General features: G+C 41.3%; 1 protein-coding gene and 1 long non-coding RNA gene across 3 annotated transcripts; both read left to right on the forward strand.

The window, feature by feature from the left end:
* The first annotated feature begins 1,003 nt into the window (after nt 1-1,003).
* Nucleotides 1,004-5,252, forward strand: LOC111065426. Its single transcript, XR_002606999.2, has 3 exons — nt 1,004-1,218; nt 1,836-2,120; nt 5,213-5,252. It is a non-coding gene; the product is annotated as an uncharacterized LOC111065426 (long non-coding RNA).
* Nucleotides 5,253-5,281: 29 nt separating this feature from the next.
* On the forward strand, nt 5,282-14,088 carry LOC111065421 (serine-rich adhesin for platelets). 2 transcript variants are annotated; one of them, XM_022353599.2, is made up of 7 exons: nt 5,282-6,249; nt 10,759-11,770; nt 11,850-12,009; nt 12,101-12,233; nt 12,440-12,543; nt 12,630-13,308; nt 13,383-14,088. In XM_022353599.2, the coding sequence occupies exons 1-7, from the start codon at nt 5,691-5,693 to the stop codon at nt 13,451-13,453; spliced, it is 2,718 nt and encodes a 905-aa protein (XP_022209291.2). In that variant the 5' UTR covers nt 5,282-5,690; the 3' UTR covers nt 13,454-14,088. The 2 variants fall into 2 exon arrangements, with proteins under 2 accessions (XP_022209291.2, XP_022209292.2); XM_022353600.2 differs by having other exon boundaries at nt 5,285-6,249; nt 11,506-11,770.
* The last annotated feature ends 3,891 nt before the right edge of the window (nt 14,089-17,979 follow it).

Raw genomic sequence — 17,979 nt, forward strand, 5'->3', positions numbered from 1 at the left:
AAAGAGATTTATTCAAGTACTAGCCTAATCAGCACCACCCACACACAAACAGCGCAGCGATGTGTCCATGTACATATGTACATGTGTATATTGCAGTCGCTACCGAGTGGACCTAATCGAAAGCAAAGAAACTGCAGCGTCTGTGTTCCCTGCACTTATTGGGGGTCCGCCCTAATGTTCTTTGGCTCTGTCCGAGAACGCTGCCCATACAATAACACACATAGCGCTGGCTGCCTCTGCCCCCGCTCGCAGTTACTAGCCAATGCTGTTGTTTCTTCCTGTTTCGCTATGCACAAGCGCAAGAGGAAAAGCAACAAACAGAGACACACACACTCAAACATATACATCAATACATCCATACATACAAGACAGCACGCAACGCGTCACGTGCGCTCTCTGCCTGGCTCTTCCCAAGGTATATTTTGGAAAGAATGTAAGGCGGTTCTAGGTCTCTTTGTGGTATGCTCCCGCATATTTGCCATGTTCTTATGATTATTTTAATCGCCGAAGGATTAGTAATAACAACCAAATAGTTGCTGCTCTCCTCACAGATTGCCTTACCTTCAATTAAATGTACCCTGGCTCTCCCTGTTCACATTCTCTGTCTCTCTCTCCCTCTCTCTGTCGTACGTTCACTGCACTGTGTGTGCGCCTTTGTTGTTTTTGCGAATGCTGCTGCTGCTGCTGCTGTCGCTGTCGCAGTCGCTGCTGTCGTCGTCGACGCAGGCCAGTGGCAGCAGCAGCGCAGCCAAAGTTAAAGCCATTCCCGGAGCTGCGGCAGCATTTAGTTTGCTTCTGTCATTGCATTTGTGCGGGTAACAAACAACAAGCAAAAGAACGAAAGGAAACATTAGAAACATAGCAAACAAGAAAGAACGAAGAAATATAGCAATCCAAACAGCTAAACAACAAGAAAAAGCTCATAGGCAGAATATAATATAATATAATCAACATAAGGAGCGCAGCAACAAAAATAAGAAATAACCATGCAACAACAATAATAACAAAAGAAAACACAAACAAAAATCAGAAGAAAAAAATCTTCACCAAGAACCAACAGAAAAACAAATCGTCAAAAACCTGCTTCGTTTTTGCATTGACATTCTGGTTTTTTTTTTTTTGGTTTTGATGTAATTTTTTTTATATCAGTGTGCAAATGAGAGAGCAAAAACAGTTTTAACAACAACAACAATAAAAAGTGCTTCAACAATTCTAACGGTAAATAATAAAAAAAGGCCCAAAAAATAAGTTTTTTTTTGCATTGTGTGTGTTTTTGTGTGTGTCTTTTCTCTCCCTTTTTATTCTTCTTTGATTTTGCATTTTGCTGGTCCGCAAGAGAGAGAGAGAGTGGGTGCGAGAGAAGACCAGTTGGTCAGCTTTATTGCTTGATGTTTTTGGGCTTTTGTTTTAGCATGTGCCCGTTTTCTACGTTGCAGGCGGGGGGTGGTGTGAGTGTGAGTGGTTTGCTGCGTTGTGGCGGGGTGGGGTGCGGTTCTCTCTCAACCATCTGCTGCCAGCACACACAAATACAAAAACTCTCGCAAGCACAGCATTTATAGTGGAGCGCGTGCTTTTTTCTGCTGTCTTGCTGTCTACGCTTTTTCGCCTGCACACACACACACGAACACTGCGTTCTCTTTGAAGCTCCCTCTCTCACTCTTGTACTGGCTCTCCCAAGGCTTACGTGATGCAAGGTGAGGCAGTAAGTGCGCTCTTCGAGTTTGGAACTCTCTCACCTACAATCACACACACATGAAAGTTACTGTATCTCGTGGAGCGACTCTCTTGGTTAATTACACCTTGGCTTTGTCTCTCTTTTGTGCGCACTCACGTAGCTCTGCTCTGCTGCCAGCCGCATTGGCAGATTGTCAACGCTTTCATTTGACGTTGTTTAGCCATACCGTGCGCGTCGTCGTCCACTGTCGTCGTCGCCGTCGCTGTCGCCGTTTGTCGTCTCGTCGCAGACGACGTCACAGTCTAAAAAGTTGCGTCAGTTCAGCCAAACAAAAAAAATTTAAAAAAAAAAACCAAAAACAAGAAAACAACAAAAATACAGCCAAAAGACTAACTTTTGCGGGATTATTTTTTTACAAGTGCCTAAAAAATACTTTTTACAAAAAGTAGGTGAAAAATGGATATGAAATTATCATGTAATGCAAATGAAAATACATGTACGAAAAAAAAAATCTGGATTTGGCAATTATTTACATAAAAATGCAATTGAATAATAAGAGGTCTAGTCATCAGCGGCTTTCGGTGCTCTTTAACTCCCTCTCTTTCCAACCCGTTTCCTCTCTTAATCACCCTGCTTCGCTCTCTTTTTGTATGCGTAAGCTTTTTCTAGATTTCCTTTATTTTGGTTGCAATTCTTTTCAAAAATTTTAAAACAAATAAAAAAATTGCCCAGAATTTTGTTTGATTGAAAAATTAGTCAGCAAAGATACTGCCACACAGATACACACATACACGTACATATGTATGTATGTATGTACATCAGAAACTTTTTCCTCTTTCGTTTTTGGCTATTTTTATACGAAATTTTATTTTTTTGCACGCTCCATCACTCTTCATTTCGAAATTAGCAACAATAACACGGAACACGGTGGGAGAAAGAAATGCAAAAGAAAGTGCGTGATGTGCTGTCTGACGGGGTAAAATAGAGAGAGAGAGAGAGTAATAGAGAGCCAGCTGAAGCTCTCTCTTTTTCTCTCTCTCCTGGGGAAGCTTACACAAACAAAAAACAACAAAAAAAGAATCTGTCGTTTTTGTCTTGCTTTTGGTTGAATTTTGTTGTTGTTGTGTTTTTTGCTTTCCCCTTTATTTCCTTCTTGTCGTTCATTGCTGCTTTGCTTCCTTCTTTATTTCTTTTTGTTCCTTCTTATTTACGTTTCTCTAGCGTTTCTTATTTTGTTGCTTCCTTTGAAAAATTCACTTTCTTCTCAAAAATGTTTTGCGAAGAGAGCTTTTATTTCTATGTGTGTTCTCAAGTGCATATTGTGCATCTAAAGAATAGTTTTCTGAATACTTTGGCAAAGGAATGAAAAGTGAATGCAATCCATTGCAGTCAGGTCAGTCCTTGTTTGAATGATGATCCTTCGGTGGCATCGAAACGATGGAGCTTTTCATGTATTTCTACCTGTATTCTCCTTAAATGTCCACCAAAAAAAAAGATTAAATTTCTGAGGGCAAATCTCTTATCTTTGATGTGTGTGATCTTGTCGTCTGATGTTCTCAAAGGATAGTTTCTCATATTACAATGCCATCCATCTCACTCGCTCTCTCTCCTTCTTGGTGTTCTCTAGCAAAAGGTCCCCTCAATTTGTGTCTCATTATGTTTTGGCACTTTTTGAAAATTCCTTTCTGGGTTTAATTTCATTTCTGTGGTTTTTTTTTTTACCTTTTTGAACATTTACCGTTTTGCTTTACTCACCTTGAAAGTTCTCTCTTCGTTTCTTGACTTTTGAATTCTCATGTCTGGTGCACTCAAGTGTTTTATATGATTATTAAGATTGTGTGTGTGTGTGTGCCTTGAGGCCCAGTCAGCCAGCCATCATCATCATCCCTGTTCCCTGTTCCTGTCCCTGTCCCGTCCTGGTCTCTTCCGCCCCACCTTTCTCTTTTACATATATTTCTTTCACACGCTGATTCCGGCTATTCCTTCGATTCAACGTGTATAGAAGAAAGGCAAAGCCTGACAATGGGCCATAAAGTATTTGAGAAATATACTATGTCGAAAAGGACGACCCTTAACCCCGGGGTTGATTTCACTGCCCCCTTCAACCGTCCTGTCCTGCCCCTGGTTCTTGCTGTTGTTGTTTTTGGGGTCGATTTCTGGTTTACTTTCCAGGTACTAGAAAAAAAAAGTCCTTGTGCTCGGTTCGCTTGTGAGGAGGTGCCCTCCTTCTCTTCCCCACCCTCCTAAAAGGTATATTAACTTTTCCCAGGAATCAAGTTATTCTCGGTTTCTCATTGACGACGTGGTGGGTTGGCGGGGGGGAGGGTGAGGCAATTATTGCAAATTTTTTTTTTGTTCTCCTGATCCATTTAAAACGGTTTTCCATTTGAATATTTAATAGAATTTTGCCACGCGCCGCAGTAGGCCACCCGCCACCCCCCCGCAGCTCTGACGCTCGCTCTCAATAAGCATGTCACCCTGTTATACATGTATGTGCAGGGGGATGTAGGCGGTGTAGAGGCGGTGGGGTGGGTGGGTGTCGCACATTTAATGTCAAGGCAGCAGCCCCCCAGGAAGCATTCCACATCACCCATGCGACAAACGATAAAAAAAGCTTCTCGAAGCTCTATCTCTCTCGCTCTCTTTCCGTCGCTCTCTTTCCTTTTTTCTATTGAAGTAACTGCTGTTGTAATGGGACTCTCAAGAGAGCGGCTGACAAGTAAATACGCCGGCTGCAGTGGCAATGGCACTGGGCACCCTCTCTGACCATTTCTCTCGTTTTCTCGCTTCACACAGCCCTTGGAAAACAGAACGGGATGCGACCCTTGACCTTTTATATGAATTATGACAGAATGAAGCAACAACAATGCCGCTCAGTTGAATGCCCCACACACAAACACATACAGCTAACAGGACAGCTGACAGAAGGGGAATTCCAGCGTACGCTTGCGCTTGCGCGCACGCGCCAATGCTCCTTTTTCTTTCTCCTCCACATTTTCCATTGATTAGACGACGGGACGAAGCGACGGCGACGGCGACTGCACCGCTGCGCGGCTGCAACTTGTTGGGTTAGTGTGGAAAGGGGGGAGTCGGGGACTTCGACTTTGCCCTCCTATTCCTCTCTCTCTTTCTCACTCTTTTGTTGTTGTTTTTTTTTGTTGCCGCCACGCAGCTGTGAACAATTAGCGCAAACGCAACAGCTGCTCGCGGCTGCGACTGCATTTTACAGTTCCTCTCTGCTTCAGCTGGTGCAGGCGACCAATGTGTCAGAGATGATTTCCGAGATTGATTGAACTTTCGAAACAAAACAAACAAAAAACTTTCCTTGTGCAGTTGACAAATGTGCTCAGTTAGTTTTAAATTTGAAGTGATGTTCATAACTTAGCTTAAAGCTTAAAAGATACATAAGCATAAACTTAAACTTTTGTAGCCTCTTGCGCTCTCTTTGTTCTATGCTCTCTCTCTCTCCCCCTCTGCATTGTTTGTGAATAAGTGAACTAAAAAACGTATTTTTCTTCTCATCTTTGCTCATTCCAGCCCAAACAGCAGCCACAGCCACACAGCAACAACGTTAACAACAACAATTTATTATTGCAACAACAAAAGGAAGGAAAACTGCAACCCACGCAAACAACAAACAACCAACAAAAACAACAACAACAAAAACCACCGAAGCCGAACCACAAACTCCAAACAGAAGCAGCTACAACTACAACTACAGCTCAGCTCTCTCTCGCTCTCTTTGAACAACATACAACTGTAAACGTGTCGTTATCGCGGACTTTAAGCTGTGCCTGCCTGTGCCTGTGCCTGTGCCTCTCCCTCTCTCACGCTCAACAAACTAAATTGCTCTGTGTGTGTGTCATCGTCATCGCGTTGTGTTGCGTGTGTGTCTGTGTGTGTGTGCGTGTTCGTGTGAGTGTGTGTGTCACCAAAGTGAAGGTGTGTGTGGCGCGTGGGTGTGTGATAGTACAAGTAAGAGTACGAGAGTACGCATTGAGACGCGTCGTCGGCTATGGTAAAGGGCATAGATGCGCTAATACAAGCGGTGCGCTTCATTGAGCAGAATGAGAAGCTTTCGCAGGCGGCAGGTGGAGGAGGAGGAGGAGGAGGTGGTGGTGGTGCGGCTGGCATCGGCCTGGTGCCACAGCCGATACCGCTGCACAGCATCAATGGGAATGTCGGTTATCGGAGCAGCAAGAGCATCGGTATTCCCACTAACAACAACAGCGCGAGTCAGCACAATAGAAATACTACGGGGAGTAACGGCATCATTGGCAGCATTGTAACAGCAGCAGCAGCCGCAGCAGCATCGTCATCATCATCATCGTCGTTGTCGGGTTGCTCCGTGTATGCAAACGGAAATGGTAACGGTAACGGCCACGCCAGCAACAGCAACAGCAGCAGCTGCGGCAGCAACAGCAACAGTCCACGCAGTCAATTGGTGGCAACCTCCGGATCTGGCCATGATTACGAGTACGTTGGCAGCGTCGTTGCACCCCCCGCCACTGTCGCACATGGACAATTGGAGGCGTCATCGCTGCGCCATAGCGAAGGTCGCAGCATTATCTCGGGTAAGTTTCAATGTTCTCTCTCTCTCTCTCTCTTTTGATTGTAACACTCAATCCAATTCAATTGTTATCGTCATCATAACACACCCCCATCCCCCCCATCATCATCCCTAATCTATGAGAATATCCTACTAGTAAATGGGTTTTTTTTTCTGTCGATCCCCTGCCCCCCGCTCTTTCTATTAAGCTGCCCGCTGCAGCAATCCCTCGTCTTACCCCCTACCCATCCCCCTTGGCTCTTCCTTCTCCCACAAACGAAACTGTTGATGTTGCTCTCTCAACGCTGTTAGCTCTCTTTTTTTTCGCTGCATTTAAACTTGTTTTGACCTTGTTTGCGTCGTCGCTGGCGTCTTCTCTTGTTCACCCTGCACTTTGCGTGGGCGCGCACTGTACCCCAACAGGCAGCTCTCTCTCTCTCCCGCACACACTCACTCGCAGGTTGCAAGCGTGGCAGCAGCAGCAGTCGGAGCAGCCGCAGCAGGTACTGTTATATTTTTAGCGCGCGCTGTTTGCTAAGCGGCCGACGTCAGCCGCGACGCAACGCGACGCGACAGAGTTGGCGTCAGCGTTAGCTGCGCAGTCAAATTGGCATGTGCTAAATTGTCATGCTGCTGCTGCTGCTGCGATCGCTGCGCTGTTGCCTTGACTATGATAGGAGTGCTGCCCAATTTGTGTGTGGTGGTGAGGCAGTGCAGCAGCGTACAAAAAAATATATATCTGCATACATACATACATAAATATATCTGATGTATGTTAGTATTTATATTTTTGTTGTTTTCCGTTTCGGTTTTCCCATTTGCCTTTTGCTGTGCTCATTTGGTTTTTTTTCGTTTTGCTTCCCTTTTCTTCTCGTTTCTTTTTTGTCATGCGCTTTTGCCTGTTTTCGTATTTTTTCGCACGTACGCTTTGTACTTGTTGCTGTTGTTGTTGTTTGGGGTCACGTCATGGCTCGCATCGCACGCCTCTCTCTCTTTTTCTCTCTTTGACAAATTAGTCATACTAGCCCCCAAACTAATGACAGCTCATAACAAAAGAGATAGCGAGAGAGAGAGAGAGAGAGGGTGGAGCGGCAAAGTGTTTATGCAAGCGAAGCAGCAGGGCAGGCCCACGTGAGCGTTGGCATGCTCTTGCTCCCTCCCGCCCCTCTTCAGAACCTCTCTCTCTTTCTCACTGTCTGCATTAATTTGTGTCTTTGCAAACAAACAACATGCAAAACTCTCCCGCTCGCTCCTCTTTATGCTGTGTGGCTCTCTCTCTCATTTGCTGGAGCTCTCTTTCGTCTTTTGATTTCGCGCTCTTCTCTCTTCGGGCTCCTCTCTCTCTCTCTTGCGTTGGTGGTGTAAAGCAAAGTCAATGAACTTTGTACGCATTTATGTTTTGGTATTGCTTTTTCGTGCCCATTTCATGTTATTACTTTTTTTTTTGCCTTTCTTTTATGTTTCTTTTTTTTTTGTTGTATTTTATGTTTGTTTTCTTCACACTTACAAATTTGTTGGTTGCTTTTGCTGCATGTAATATTTGGACAGCCGTTTTTTGGTTTTTTGAACCAACTCCCACTCACTTCCCCCTGCGCCCATTCTCTTCTCTTGATTCATATATGCACTGTTTTCTGTTGTGTTGTTTCTGTGGCTTTTGAACCACTGCCTTTTCCTGGTTTTTGTATTTGGCTTTGTATTTAGCTGAGCGTGTGTTTCTGTTGCTTTTGTTTCACCATCAGCTGGAGCTTCAAAAACAATTGGTTTGATGCTTTGGGTTGGGTTGTGGGCCTTTGGGGCTTTGGGGCTGTGAGTGAGAGTGGGTGCAGGAGAAATGCAAGATTATGCAAACAGAATTAATCCACGGGGGGAAGAGTGCGGCTGAGGCCTGTCAAAATTTCAGTGGAAATGTCTATTTTTAAACGTAATTCTTGGGCTCGTCCAGAAATCAAGATGCAAGAGACAAGGGCTCAGGGCCGCTCAATGATTAATCTCTGGAGAGGCAAATGTGGGAGCGGTGTATGATGTGTGTGTGTGTGGTGCATGCAAGGTGTATTTAGATGCAAGGTGAGGAGCATTCATTCCTGTTCGTTGTCTTTAGGAATAGGATCTGTGGAGAGATCAAAATATGGGACAAAGTGCCTGGTCAAACTGTTGGTATTGCTGGTGTAGTCATTGACGAAATGTCGCAAGAATGGGGGTGTCCTCCAGGCATTTGAATGGATTGAAAAGGAAACACCAAGAGGAATAATTTCAACAAAAAAAAATGTAATTACAACAACAACATATAGAACATATACTTCAACAAAGCCAAACCTACAACAAATAGACTACACCAACAACAAAAACAAAAAACATAACTATACCAACAACAAAAACCACAAACGTAACTACACCAACAACAAAAATCACAAACAAAACTACACCAACAACGGAAACACACAATTTTTTTAATAACTACTACACACAAAATTACAACAGCACCAACAGAAAACTCAACAACCGCAAATAAACCAACAGAAAACTCACCAACAAATAAATCAACAGAAAACTCACCTGCGTCAACTGAAAATTCACCAACAAGTTGCATTGCCAAACTCTTTAGAGCCATTGCCGTCCAAAAAAAAAATGGATACATTATCATTATCGTCATGGTAATAATTGTATATATTCATACATACATATCTATGTGTGTGTGTGTGGCGTGCAAGTGTTGATAACACTGCCCCAAGTGCTGCTGTTGCAGCCACGTGCGCTTTCATCACGTGGCACACACAAGCGGCAATTGCAAAAGCCCGGCGGCGGCATCATCAGCAGCAGCAACATGAACAAACAAACCTAAAAAAAAAAAACAGTTGTGGGTAGGGGTGAATGTGTGTGTTGGACGTAGGAAGGGCTGATAAGGTGGTGTAAATGGAAGTGGAAGAATGGTGTGAAAACTGGTGGCAGGGGCATGGAAAACATGTGCATATGTGAACCAAAAGCGAAACAGATGTGGAAAGTGGGGAAAGAGAACGAAACGGAAGGCATTATTGCGTATGTGGGTTGGTTGGGTGGGAGGGGGGTTGAATGGAATCCAAACACTGAATAATCCCCTATTAAGAACGGGGATTTGAATGCCCAAAAACGCATACTATGGGATTATCAGAGCATTATCAGGAGAGGGAATGAATCGAAATAATTTATCTTGTGATTCGATTGATATCTAACCTTCAAGCTAAATAGCTTTAGCAATTGTCTCTTAGCTCCTTGTCTCTCGGCTTTTTTTTCGATGTAGGAATATCTCAATCAGATGTGATTTGTATTTGCACGCATCTTTGGGTATTACAAATTCAATAAACTTATAGCTTCGCATAGAAAGAACTTCACTTTGGATTGGAACAATTTGAAAACCACCAATAAAACCCTCTCTGCTTGTGGCACCCGTTCGCTTATGGGAAATTGTTGCGCACTGTATCAATAGAAATAACTTTCTTAAAGTTTAATGGGTATGGGCATAGAGTATTCATCACTTTTTTGGGGGATTCTTTCAGACGTAGGCTTATATCTGTAATTCAATCTCTGTTGTGGTTGCGACCTGTCAAAGTGGACACGTGTCACCCATGCACCCATCCGCCCATTTTCCAATCTTTCATCACCCTACAACCCATTCCACTGGCAAGGAAACCACAGAAGGTAGAAAATCGAAGGAACGGGGGAGGACAAATCGATCATTAATAATGCATACTGCACCATGTACACTCGTAATACACGAATTGTTGTTGTAGTTTTGTGGTTGTCGCTGCTGCTGCTATTGTTACATACCGTGCTGTGTGTTTGTTGTTGTACTATTACTGTCTGCTCTGATGCGAAAATAGCATTGAATTTTCCGAAACGGAATTGTAATTAATTCATTCATTCACCCACACGCATCCATAATCATCAAATAATTAACCGTGGACGCCTTGATTGTTGACTCCTGTTTTCGTTTTCTGTTTAATTCCATTTATTGTGATTTATTTAATTATTGTTTTGCTTTCATTTGTTTTTGTTTAATTTTATTTGTGGCTTGTTTTATTTTTTAATTAGTATTCCCATTAAAATAAAACTAACAAAAAATTAAAAAAAAGAAAATTGAATACAAATAATAAACTAGAAAGAGATTAAAAAAAAAAATGAGAATTAAATTTTAAAAAAGTTTTCTTTAACTTTGGTAATTTTTGAAGATAAAAAATCCTTCCCATTATACTTTCCTCTACTCTCTCTCACTCTTCTTTGTTTTTTTTTATTTATTTATTGTGGTTTTGTGTAAATGTCTTTGCCCAATTAGCTGCTTGTCCCTCTGTTGAATGCCACACACACAATAAATAGTTGAAGTAGCGCCCACGTCATTTGCCTTTCATACATCATACATGCGAAATAAATCCATCCATCCATTTTGGTTTTTGTAATTGCCTGTTGGAAAATCGTATCGTATCCTTTTTCTTATTATGATTTTTCTTTTCTTTTTTTTCCTTTTCTCCCTATGTTTGCTTTGGTTTTCGGATCACATTTTTAGAGGATGAAAATTCCTCGTCCAACTCCAACAACTCCTACTCCCAACAACAACAACAGCAGCAGCAGCAGCAGCAACAACTAATTGCAACATCAGCGGGCAGAGCAGTGGCTGTGGCAGTGGCGGCAGCAAGAGGCGGCAGCCCCGCCTCCAACTCTGCAACGTCTCCCCTGAAATCTCCCACCACCTCCAACGCCGCTTCAGCTGCAGCCGCGGACACCTCCGTTGCTTTCATTCTGCGGGCGAATGCCAATGGTGGTGCCCCAACCTTCATCCATCAGGCTGCAAAGCACAAGCTGAGCAACGGGAACGGCAACGGCAACGGCAATGCCAGTGGCACCAGTGGCAGTGGCACAGCCAGCGCCAGTGGTGGTGGCTCAGAGATTCCGCGCAAATATATGCTGGTGTCGGATGGCAAGGGCACCGTCTACCCGGCGCCAGACAGCGGCTCCAACTCCGCCTCCAATCCGACAGGGGCAGGAGCCTCTTCCGCTCCTGCCGTCTCCGCCTTTCTGCTGGGTGGCAGCCATGGGGTAGCCAGTGCCAGTCGCTTTGCTGATTTGCAAAATGCCATTTGGCAGGAGAGTCAGCGACACCATCCGCACCACCATCACCAGCAGCAGCAGCAGCAAAAGCAGGTCCTGGGGAAGTCAGGGATACCACTCACCCCGCCACCGATGTCCACACGCAAAGTGGCCGACACGAATGCCCGTATACGTTCGTACTCACTCTCCTCCCATAAATTTTCAGCGCCCGTCCAGGGCGACAGCCACCAGCAGCAACACCACCACCCATTGGGCTATATGAACAGCGGGCGGGTGGTGGGTGGAGCGGCGGGCGCAAGCAGCTCCTATCGCCAGCTAATCAATGTTCAGTCGGCAGCGAGTGCGGCAGCAGCAGCCGCTGCAGCAGCGTCGATGGCCAGCAGCTCCTCCGTTTCGACATCGGCGCCAGCGGTGGGATCTCAACTAAGCCACGGCGGACGGAGGCGCACGACCAGCTCCAACAGCAACGGGTGAGTTCAGCCTCCCTATCTCTCTCTCTGTCTCTCTCGCTCAGATTACTAATGTACATATTTTGCAATCCATAAACAGAGCTGGCACTCGGGAGGTGCACAACAAGCTGGAAAAGAATCGTCGGGCCCAGCTGAAGGAGTGCTACGATCAGCTGAAGCGGGAGCTACCCATGGGGGACGAGGATCGCAAGAAGACCTCTAATTTGATAATACTCGATACGGCCCATAAATATGTCAAGGTGGGTGGCGTTTGCACACACTCAATTCATACAATAATTAAATTGAATTGAATTGATCTAACACTCTCTCTCTGTCGTTCTCATCTATTAGGAATTGACGCAGCGGGATCGCGAACAGGAGGCGGAGGTGGAGCGTCTGGCCAAGCAGAAGATTGAGCTGCAGAAGCGATTGAATAGTTTGCGAAGAGACACAGACCAGCAGAGCATTCCACTGAATGAAAAAGGTACAGACAAACGGACGGGGGGAAATTTGATTCGAAATTTGATTTGCAATTTGATTTGCATTGCATATGGTATGGGTCGAGATGTAGATCAAATTTAGCATATGCTTGAGAGGTTCTGCCAATCAAAATTCCGTTGACCTTCACGTATTGTGCAATCATCTCACGCTCTCTGTCTCTCTCTCTCTCTGTCTGTCTCTTTTTTTTAGCCGTTTGCCTGGCGGCCGGCTCATCAGCATCCGCTACATCCAGTGGACGCAGCGGAACAACCATACTGTTTGATGCCACAACAGCCTCTGTCTGTGCAACTGGGGTAAAAATATGCCGCCGCCCCCCCTTCATAATCGATCGAGAATCTATATCTCTGTCTCTGTTTCTTTCATGCATTCGCAACATTAGCTAACAACTGTGATAAGCAAAACGAATGCAACAAAAACAGCAGCAACCGCCGCAGCAGCAGCAGGAGCTGGAGTAGGAGTAGGACCAGCAGCAGCAGCAGCAGGAACAGTAACCAACTCCAAGCACATCTCCAATTCCAGCGGGAAAGCTGTGGCTGTGGCTGGAACTGGGGCTGTCGCTGCTGCTGGAACCCACTTGATCTCCGGTAATGGAAATGGGAATGGAACCGGAACCGGAACAGCCATCATGACAATTAAGAATGGCAGCATTCTGGCCATCTCACCTGCGGCCATCGTGCAGCAGCATCATCACTCCCAGCACAGCAGTCCGGCGGGCAGTCCAACGAGTGTGACAATGGGTGCAACCACAACACGTGGCTCGCCGACACCATCGACGCCGTCGCCATCTCCCAGCTCCTCTTCGAGCGGTGTCTCGTCGTCGGCCTCGTTCATGAGCTCCTCTTCATCATCGTCCTCCTCCTCCTCATCCTCGTCGTCGTCGTCCAGCTCATCGTCAAGCTCCTCATCGTCGCCCACACAGACGACGACCGCGCATCTATTGGGATCGCGCAGCGTTGGCCTCAAGTACCATGGGGCTGCAGGCGGCCCTGGCACCGCACTGAATGGTGGAGCCACCATAGTGGCAACCGCAGTGCCATCAGCTGTGGGATCAGCGAATGGTAAGTGAAATAATAAAATGTTAAGTGGTTTAATGTTTTCTAATCTTAATTTTCCCATGGAAAATTTCCATCAGGTTTCCATCAGGCGGAAAAGGATCGTAATTATAATTACTTGATGCTCAGTGCTGGCACAACGGCGCAGTAATTTTTGTAGGAAGAAGCAACAGCCAACAAACTAACAAACCAACAATTACAAAAACAATAACAATAAAAAAACAACAACAGCAACAACAACTGAATTGTGTGCAACAGCTCCCACCTTATAAAAAGTAACAACAACAACAACAAAAACTATTAGAAGATGAACTGGAAAACCAATGAAAGAACAAATGATGAATTGTTCTTCAAGAATCTTCTACATTTCTTTCTAAACTACAACAAAAGCAACACCACTTGGCACACACAATCATACACACACACACACAAACACACAAACGCATAAATTTCAACAACAGCAAACGATTATATTTGTTGCAACAACAACAAGAACAAACAGTTCCGCCCAACATATAGCATCGATTTTGAAAATCATTGAGTAAAAGAGAGCAAAGAAAGATAGACGGAGATGGAGCGAAAGGTATTTTTAAATAAATGATTTTACACCAAAACAAGCGACAACAGCAAACAGTGGGGAAAAAGACACATACTCAAACAAACATTTTCAACAACACCTCAACAGGAAAATGAGAAAATACAAGAAAGGTACACCAACAATAAGCAACAACATGTGCAACAATAATCAAATCAACAACGCGCCACAACATGTGAAACAATAATAAACAACAACAAGAAGACCAATTATATGAAGCAATAACAACAAGAGCAACAATAAAACAAACACCAACAACAAGAGCAAAACAAAACAAAAACAACAAAAAAAAATATACAAAAGGACTATCCAACAAAAATATAAACAGCAACAAAAAGATTAGCAATAAGCAAACAAAAAACACGAACAACAATCAACAACAGCAGAAACTTTACCAGCAACAACGTTTACACCAACGCCAACATCATCACCAACAATTTCAACAGCAGTAAATAACAACAGAAACTTCAACAACATGGCGAACTTCAACAGCAGAGCAACAAAAAATTCACCAACAGGCAGCATTTCAGCACACACACACACACAAACAAATGCAAAAAGCAAAATCATTTATATAACTGTATACATATATATAAATAAATAATTAAATCTAATGTACTACTTTATAGCCTAGTAAAGATCTAGATCTATCTGAACAAAAACACCAACCAACAACAACTAAGAGTAGCACATTTAATTGTAAACGAAAAAGGATAAGAAATTGTAAACCAAAATGCGCTGTTGTAACAGAAACCACCAATGGGTAACGCTTTATAAATATACACATACACTTATATATATTGTATATTATATATATATATATGTATATGTATACCTACAACTAAAAAAAGGAGGGAGAGAAATCACACAAAAACATTACTTATAATGATTAAAATATAAACGAACACAAGTTTCCAAAAGATCCATCATATATTGGTAAGGCATATACATAGATCTATATACCATCTATAGGAAAACAAAATGAAAATCCTTTTGTAGTCTCTACTTTTGACCAAACAACAAGCGAACAAAATGTACTCATTTTTGTATAGCAAAGTAAAGAGAACGTGTATGTTTTTTTTTTTATAGAAAAGAGAACGGATAACGAGTACGCTTACTTTTGTATAGCCTAACCAGCCAACAAGGATTACTTTTTTTTTTACTACCGCAAAATGGCATCCAATTATTATGTGAGAATTGTGTATATTTCAAACATTTGTTTTCTTCTCCTTTTTGAGTGTCTAGAAACGAAGCAAAAAAAATCAAATCAAATCAATAGAATTATAACAAACTAGAGAGTATTTTGTGTGTATGTTATATCTGCGTGTGCAAATACATTTATAGAATAGAATTAATGCATAGCCCCCCCATATATGTATGTACATGTACATATGTGTATGTGTGTGTGTGTGTAGATACATCCATAACGAAAGATATGTGTGTAGTACCCATTTGACTTAGATATTAGAGCATCGTAGCAGGTGAAACCAAGGTGAGACAAACACTGACATCGTCGTAGACATTGTGTGTAGCTAAATGTGTAATAGTGCAATAAGCTTAGAACCCTCCACTCCCATAAGTATCTATATACCAATTCCCATATATTTATCCATCCCCCATCCCAAATTTCAATCCAAAGTCTTATATACATATATATTTTGTAATGTTTTCCGTTTGTTTTTTCACGATTTTCGAAAGACACGAATGTATATAGGAAGACGTGTAAGGCCATATACAATGTTAGCACAGTGCGTTTCATGGCCATAAGATCGAAACATGATTGATCAGATTGTTTCTATAGCTTTGTAACGCACTGTATGTGTGTGGTCGAATCACAATGCGAAAATAGTAACAACATTTTACGGTAGTAAAAATTACAACAAATAATGCCACCATACCCCAACAAGAAAAAACTTTTGATAAAAAACAAAAAAAAAAAACAGTTTTAAAAGCTTATAAAAAATATTTATATACAAAGAAAAATGAGGAAAAAAAACAAAATAGAAAATAGGCAACAACAAAAACAAACAACAATTATTGATTTAAGCAAAACAAAAAACAAAGGAAAACCCCCTACACAAAAATCTGTAAAACTATAAAGAAAACAAAAAACAAACAACTAAATGTTATATTTTGGAGCATTTTTTTCAATGTGTATGTGTTAGAATATATATATATATGTATATGTATGTACATATATCTAGAGACAAGGACAAGAAACAGATGGAGGGCGAATTGATAAAAGTATTAGCAAAAGATATGTCCTGGAACAATAACGACGAGAAAGACAGCCACAAAACGAAAGAGAGGGAACCTTCCTTCAGAATTTGCTGTTTTTTGTATGTAGCGGCAATGAATATAAAACTATATATCATCCATCTATAGTATATATGTATATACATATATACACGAACTAGAGGGGGAAAAAAGAGAGATGGAAAGTAGCTGCGAGAGCGAGAAGCAAAAGTAATCAATATTTTGTAAATACCATTTTGAACAACAAAGATTTCATTTCAATTAAAAATACAAATAAAAATACAAAAACAAAAAGTGGGCAAAGAGTAACGAAAATATATTTCATTTTTTATACAGATTTTCCCACAAATGAAACGAAAATGAAAAGAAAAGGAAAATTATTTTCACAAAAGAGTTTTTACTTGCAATGCAAACAAAAAAAAAAAATCAAATAAAATCCAACCATAAAAGCTTAAAAAAATCGAAATCTAACAAACGTATGGAATATAGAAATATATATATATATATATATGTATGTGTGTGGATTGTCTGTGTAAATGTTTTTGAATGTTAACTGAAAAATGTTTTAGTTATTTTGTAAGCTGAAAGAGGAACTGCGCCACTGGATGTAGTTCTACGATATACGATTATATAGGCTCCTGTTTCTCACTTGATTTCTGTTACTAATTATAAATGCAATTGTAAAAAGAATAATAAAAAAGATCAGTTTCACCTTTTGAAGAATTAACCCTAAATTATAAATAGTTTTTTTTTTTAATTTATGGACTTTTTTCATTTAAAAATGGAAATCAGTTTTTGATAGTTTTTTTGTAAAATTTTTTTTTTTAAGTTTTATTGTTAAGTAGCCAAGTAATAATTGAAACCTAACAATTTTTTGTGTAATTCGTACTAACTAAAAAACTATACAAAAATACAAAAAACAAAAGCAGCAACAAAACGATTTCATTTTAGAATTTTTAAGCCTAACTTAATTAACTATTAATTTCCATTAAAATTCTTTCTTTAAGAGGAAAATAAAAATCATCGGGAGTATTGCAACTTATAATTACCCACAAACAAGAAAAAACACCAACAAAAGAGATAAAACAAGAAAAAAAATTATAAACAAATAAAAACAAAAACAAAACAAAACCAGAAGTAAACGAGAGAAAACCTTTTTAGCTGTAAATGTAACTTGTAAAATTAATTTTAAACAAATTGCATAAAAAAACAAAAACAAAATACAAAATGATTAAGGCATGAATCAACTGCAATGGATATAAAAACGTATATGTATATGAAGAATGGATCTATATATTATATATAAATGTAAATGTGTAAAGAAAACAGAAAATGCGAAAAAAAAAATAAAATAAAAAAAGATTTCAAAGCAAAAAAAAAAACGGAACTATTGTTTGACAAATTTGGGGAGTACATCCAAGACATGGAAGAACGAGAAATGAGAGGAAAAATAAGAAAAAATACTGGAGAGACTTTACAATGGAAGGCCAAGGAATGGCTCATCTTACAGTGCACTGTTACCTGAAATATAAAATCAAGAAATTGAAACTAAGTAGTGAACATAGACACTTGTAGATGAATTGGAAAATTATCTTATGCTAACTCCCAGCACTCTACAGAGGGAAGGAAGATTTATGTATGTTTGGGGGAACAACTATGCCCCCTGACAGGATTTGAGAAACCAGACCCACCAGTAGACTAGGAACTAATGTAAGTACTATTACGAACTGTCTACAACGAATATTTACTTACAAATATATTTCAGAAATCGTTGAAATGGTCAAAAGATGTCTGATGTTCCATAATCCAAAGCTATCTATGATTTC

Source organism: Drosophila obscura, unplaced genomic scaffold, assembly GCF_018151105.1.
Source record: "Drosophila obscura isolate BZ-5 IFL unplaced genomic scaffold, ASM1815110v1 contig_73, whole genome shotgun sequence".
Classification (NCBI taxonomy): Eukaryota; Metazoa; Arthropoda; class Insecta; order Diptera; family Drosophilidae; genus Drosophila; species Drosophila obscura.